Source organism: Chiloscyllium plagiosum, chromosome 6 (assembly GCF_004010195.1).
Source record: "Chiloscyllium plagiosum isolate BGI_BamShark_2017 chromosome 6, ASM401019v2, whole genome shotgun sequence".
Lineage (NCBI taxonomy): Eukaryota > Metazoa > Chordata > Chondrichthyes > Orectolobiformes > Hemiscylliidae > Chiloscyllium > Chiloscyllium plagiosum.
Genome location: NC_057715.1, coordinates 63,899,028 through 63,905,027, shown reverse-complemented (window position 1 = coordinate 63,905,027; position 6,000 = coordinate 63,899,028). Strand labels below are relative to the sequence as shown.

Genomic DNA, 6,000 nt, shown 5'->3' with positions numbered 1-6,000 from the left:
AATTCATGTTGCTTGTCGTCTGCATGTGTGGCTACTAGGAATAGCTGTTCGTGTCGTTTCGTGGCTAGTTGACGGCCACTACAGCGGACAGCTGAAACTGACAACCGGAAGCGGCAGGGACAGGCCACTATAAATGCTGGAGGAAACACCACAGAAGCGCTTCACAGGAGGCTCCCAAGCACTGAGGATGTCACCTAGACAGGGGACGAAACGTTTGCAACAAAAACTTCCAGTTCGGCGAACAGAACCACAGCAACGAGCACCCGAGCTACAAATCTTCTCACAAACTTTGAGATTTAGGGCAGATATGAAGGGTAGTTTCTTCACTCAAAGTAGTAGGGGCATGGAACAGCCTGCCTGCAACAGTTGTAGACTCACCGATGTTAAGGGCATTTAATGGGCATTGGACATACATATGGATAATAATGGAACGGTGTAGGTTAGATGAGCATCAGATTATTTTCACAGGTTGGAGCAACATCGAGGGCTGAAGGGCCTGTACTGCGCTGTAACGTTCTATGTTCTACGACCAGCAAAAATTAGGTTTTCTTAAAAGCCTATCAAGAACTGTTACAATAGTTTATGATGAACAGATATGCACTTTGCAAAATACTTTATTTGCCTGTAATTATAGGTATCATGGAGGGCTATCAAGAATTTCTGTTTACAGGCCATCTTCATGAACTACTTTCCCTGGTAAGCATCATCAAGTGAAGAAATGAAATGATGTGCACTGAAAAGAACTTCTTACCTGAAGAGAATGTGATATTTTTATACAACAGAAATAAATGAAGAACAAAGAGACATAGAAATGTTGGCACTAACAGCATCCATTTGTCTCATTTTGCCTGCACTGATGCTCACTTTAAACTGGGTTGTGTATTCAAATCAGACTTCCCTGTTCTTTCACTGTTCCATGCAATAACATATCAAACACCTTTCAAGAAATTTGTCATTAATTACTTTGTACATTCAATCTTTGGAAATAAGGAAAGGAGTAGGCTATTTGAACATACTTGCCATTCAATATGATCATGGTTGATTGAACACGTCAATGTTTTTAAACAAAATTCATCCCCATGAACCTGTATGCCACAGGTAATCAGAAACCTATCCATCTTTACCTTAAACATACTCAAAGACAAAGAAAACTGCTAAAACCTCAAATTCCTCAGCCCTCTGTGGTATAGAATTTCAAAGGTTCCTTTTGAGTAAAAATGTTGCAACTTTCTTCCTAATTTCCCAAAATACATCAGGACATCGTCCATCTTCCTATATTGTTTGTGTCAATGTGAACCATAACCACTGGCTGATCCCCCTCTCACATCATATTGTGCAGCTGTTCCATGACATTCTTGACCCTGGCACCAAAAAGGTAACACACCATCCTGGAGTCACTATTACTGTCACAAAAATGCCTGTCCAGTCCCCTGACTATGGAATCTCCTATCATTATTGCGCTTCCATTCTTTTTCCTCCCCTGTTATACAGCTGAGTCTCCAGCGGTACCATGGGTTTGTAGCTGGTTTTATTCTCCTGAGGAATCATCACTCACCAGCTTCCAAATTGGAAAACTGATTAGAAAGTGCAAAATAAAACAAAAAGCAGAACATTCTGATGAAGAGTCACCCAACTCAAAGTTAATTCTGCTTTCTTCCCACAGAAGCTGATAGACTTGCTAAGTTTTGCTAACAATTTCTATTTTTGATTAGAAAGCATGATAGGTTCAGGAGATTCATGCAGTACATGCTCAGTTTTCTTAGACTGCCTGGTATTACCCATTCCCTCTCCTCCTGTATGTTTGATTCTTCAGTGTGCCCACCTTTCTGTCAATACAGTCCTCCCTACCATAGATATACAATAGTGACTGCTGCACAAACTTGTGAAGCCAGTAACACTTCCTGCAGATGTGTTTGTCTAGGACACATGATGTGTACATGACTTCACACATACTGCAGGATGTGACTCCATTTAGCCATCCTAACCTGTTATCCTGGAATTCTAAACAAAACTATTTGTTAGCTTTAGAATTAGTATGGACTTACTTTGAAAACTTAACAAGCTATTTTTCAAAATAAAGAAGGTTGAGACTTGAGAACAAAGACTAAATACCCAAATATCACTTTAAAGATTGGAAATACTGACCAAACCTACTCATGAATCAGCTGCTTTCACAGCACTCATGACACTATGCTGTCATTGGTCTCAGTCCAAGTAGCCATCTCAATCAGGTCCTTATTTCCTCTCCTGCTCTCCTCTCACTCTAGAGACTTTATTTAGAGTCATAGAGTCATAAAGATGTACAGCACTGAAAAAGACCATTTGGTCCAACCCGTCCATGCCGACCAGATGTCCCAACCCAATCTAGTCCCACCTGCCAGCACCTGGCCTATATCCCTCCAAAATCTTCCTATTCATATACCCACCCTCTTGGAGTTAACTTTAATTAAGGTGTCTCTTTCTCACGCTACCTAAATTCTCACTTTGATCCAAATTCCCAGTTACTCATTCTATCTCAGTCACACTCTGACAAATTCATAAGAACAGAAGAACAAAGAGCAGTTTCCCTTACTTTGTGCATTATAAAGAAGCACTTTTTCTCTAGAGAGCTGTGATGAATCACTTGTTTTTCTTCATTTCCTGCTACAGTAATCAGCATCTAATTCAGGCAAGGAATTTCAGCTTGATGGATAACTGCCACTATCAAGTTACCTGCAAGGCTATTCTAGCAAGGCTATTTTAATTTCTTTAAAAGCTATTGATTCTACTGACTCTGATTTTGACATTTACTCTACTCTGAATTCTCACTTTGAACCAAATTCCCAGTGACTCAGTTTGTCTCAGTCTTACTCCATTGAAGTCTCCCTCACTCTGATTGTGTGGCTTACTGATGTTGAAGTTAATAAGCCAAGTTATAGATCAGCCTTAGCTCAGTTTACAGTACTCTTGCTTTAGGTCAGAATGCTACAGGATCACATCTACTTCAGAGGTTTGAACATAAAACTCTAATACATAAAGGGAGTACTGCATCACCAGAGGTGTCATGTTTCAGATAAGACTTTAAACCAAAGCTCCATCTGCTTTTCTCAGGTAGATGCAAAAAACACACCACACAACATTTTTAAATAGAACATGGAAGTTAACCCTTCTGTTCAGGTTCATATTTATCGTTCAACAAATAAAATAATTTATCCAGTCATTATCTCATTTAGAGATGATTGTGTGCAGATTGGCTGCCGCATTTCCTACACTACAATAGTGGCAACAATTCAATAAAAGTACTGGATTGGATTTAAAGTATATTGGAATAACCTGAACTGATGATAGGGGCTAAATAAATGTAAGTCATTTGTTTCTAATTGTTACTGTAAAATGCACCTTCCCAATTCACAGCCTCTACTACCTAGAAGGATAATGGCTGCATCTGTATGTGAGCCCAGCCGTCTACAACTTCCCCTCGAAACCACACAGCATCCTGAACCGTATTGTCATTCTTTCACTATCACGGTGTCAAAGTTTTGGAAATCCCTTCCTAATCATATTGTGCATCTACCTTGTACCCTGTGGACGGCAGCAGTTCAAAGCAGCAACAATCCCCCACACTTAATCGAGTGCAATTAGAGACAGGCAATAAATGCTGGCCTAGATGTCTAAATGCCCACATCTTGTAAACATATAAATTTGCAAAAAAAGTACTATTTCTTCTTTGGGAAGACTGCAATGCTCATTCAAACAAATTTTCTAAAGGAACTTCACAAGACCAGCAAAGAAAGTGGAGAAGAAATGAGTAAACAATGCATGAAACAATTTAAATTTGAAACAAAACAACTTGAAACGCAATGTCTATTTTTATATTTTTCTAAGGCTTAATAAAATCTCACCTCTTTGCCTTGTCCTTGTCATCTTCATCCATTAGTTCTTCTACTTAATGGTCTCTATAAAATGAAAAAGAAACTCCAGTGTAACTTTCAACACAAAATCACACTCCCAAATATCTAATCAACTACTTAATTTAACAGATTGTTGTCATTTGTGTTCATTAACTGTTTTCTTAACACTTATATCTAATAAATGTCCCATGTTGTGTACCAAAGAGGATTTTTGTTTCCTCCTATACATAATTTTATGACTTGCACTTCCTTGTCAATGATATGAAGTTCAGCCCACGAAGTAATAAATCAGTGCAACTATTTTGAGGGATGCTCATTACCAGCATACTAAACAAAACAAAGGTGCTAATTTGAATAGCTTTCAAAAATGAACGCAGGGATTATAATGTGTATTTACCTTGTACCCATTGACTTCTTGCCAACTTCATGCTGCCTGCGCATCTGAATAATATCAAAGTTAAATCACGGCTAATCTTGCTGCTGAATATTTGAAGGGAGGGCAAAATCATGAATGGGTGAACACTACTTAAAGCTAGCCTTCATGCTTAAAACTAGCCTATGCTGTTTCAAAGGGGAGGTGAACTGTCACATAAGCAAGAAATTGCTCAATTCACCATCCTGTTATGGTTCACCTACCAATCACGTGAACACTACTTAAAGCTAGCCTTCATGCTTAAAACTAGCCTATGCTGTTTCAAAGGGGAGGTGAACTGTCACATAAGCAAGTGCTGGCAATGGTACCAGAAATAAATCTGACCCAGAAAACATTTAAGAGTTCAAAGATATCACATGAGTGGTCAAGGTCAGTTAATGTCTCTTCAAATGTTGTATCCTACCAATTGCATTAAAAGCCTCAGAAATTGCTCAATTCACCATCCTGTTATGGTTCACCTACCAATCACCTCTACTAATGAGGACTGATACATAAGATTCACATACTCACTTTAACCTCACAGTGGTTCACTACTCAAAACCTCATCACAGTTTGACACTGTCAGCCATTCAGCCAAATCAGCTAAACACATTGCACCATACTCATTAACGTATTTCCTCCTCTCTTGCAGGAAAAGGCAGAAACAACCAAAACCAGCAGGAGATAACAGGAGGGGCCAGGCATACCTGCATTTTCTACCTGGGTGAGATGGTGCTGGCCATTATTGGGATGCTAATTGTGCAGGTGTAACTGAAACCATCAAAGATTACAAAATTATGCAATTGTCAGCTGTCGCTTCTAAACCTTGAACTCATCGTCATTCTCCAAGCCTGTTTGCATTCTCCTCAATCTTAATCCTGCTTTTTACATCCAACCTCCCCCACATCCCACCCCTTCTTATGATTTACAATTTATAGATGATTTACGCATGACCCTCTTATCTAATCCCTCCCAGTACCCCAACCTTATCCATGTACCATTGCTCGTTCAGGCAAGAAAACAGTGGTGATGAAAATGCATGGAATATATATTCTATGCTGACTTTTATTCTTGCATTGTAGACAAATGAACACTCTGATGGTCAGCGACAGACAGAAGGTAAGGAATGTTTGGTTGGTGAAGGGAATTAGAGTTGTGATGACTGGAATCACACAATCATCATGGACAAATTCGGCAGGAAGGAGCCAATCCAGTTACTGCTTAGGTTGTCTTCGACCTCATGTTCCAAGTTCCGAGTGCTGGCCCTGTAACTGTCTCTACTGTGACTGCTGTTCCTTAAAATGTAAGACTACGCAGCAAATCACCACAAATCTTGACACCCACTCCACCATGTAGTGGCGGAATCTTCCACAATGTAGCTTGCAGTGGAACCACTATTTCAGCATGGTATGGTCTGCTTGACCACATCTTATATGGGAGCATAGCTTTCTTTGCAAGTCATAGAGTCATAGAGATGTACAGCATGGAAACAGACCAGATATCCCAACCCAATCTAGTCCCACCTGCCAGCACCCGGCCCATATCCCTCCAAACCCTTCCTATTCTTATACCCATCCAGATCCCTTTTAAATGGTGCAATTGTACTATCCTCCACCACTTCCTCTGGCAGCCCATTCCACACACGCACCACCCTCTGCATGAAAAAGTTGCCCCTTAGGTTTCTTTTATATCTTTCTC

At 39.9% G+C, this 6,000-nt stretch overlaps 1 protein-coding gene across 6 annotated transcripts in view; it reads right to left on the bottom strand.

Annotated features, from left to right (window-relative positions):
- LOC122550643 (neuronal PAS domain-containing protein 2-like) overlaps window positions 1-6,000 on the bottom strand; it is a 121,815-nt gene that overhangs the window by 75,473 nt on the left and 40,342 nt on the right. For 5 of the 6 annotated variants that reach the window (XM_043691703.1, XM_043691707.1, XM_043691704.1 and 2 more), the window contains one exon: window positions 3,882-3,935. In XM_043691703.1, coding sequence (XP_043547638.1) covers window positions 3,882-3,913 — 32 coding nt within the window. In that variant the 5' untranslated portion in view covers window positions 3,914-3,935. Of the gene's footprint in view, window positions 1-3,881; window positions 3,936-4,287; window positions 4,360-6,000 lie in introns of those variants that run through there. The other variant, XM_043691706.1, reaches the window with a different exon arrangement.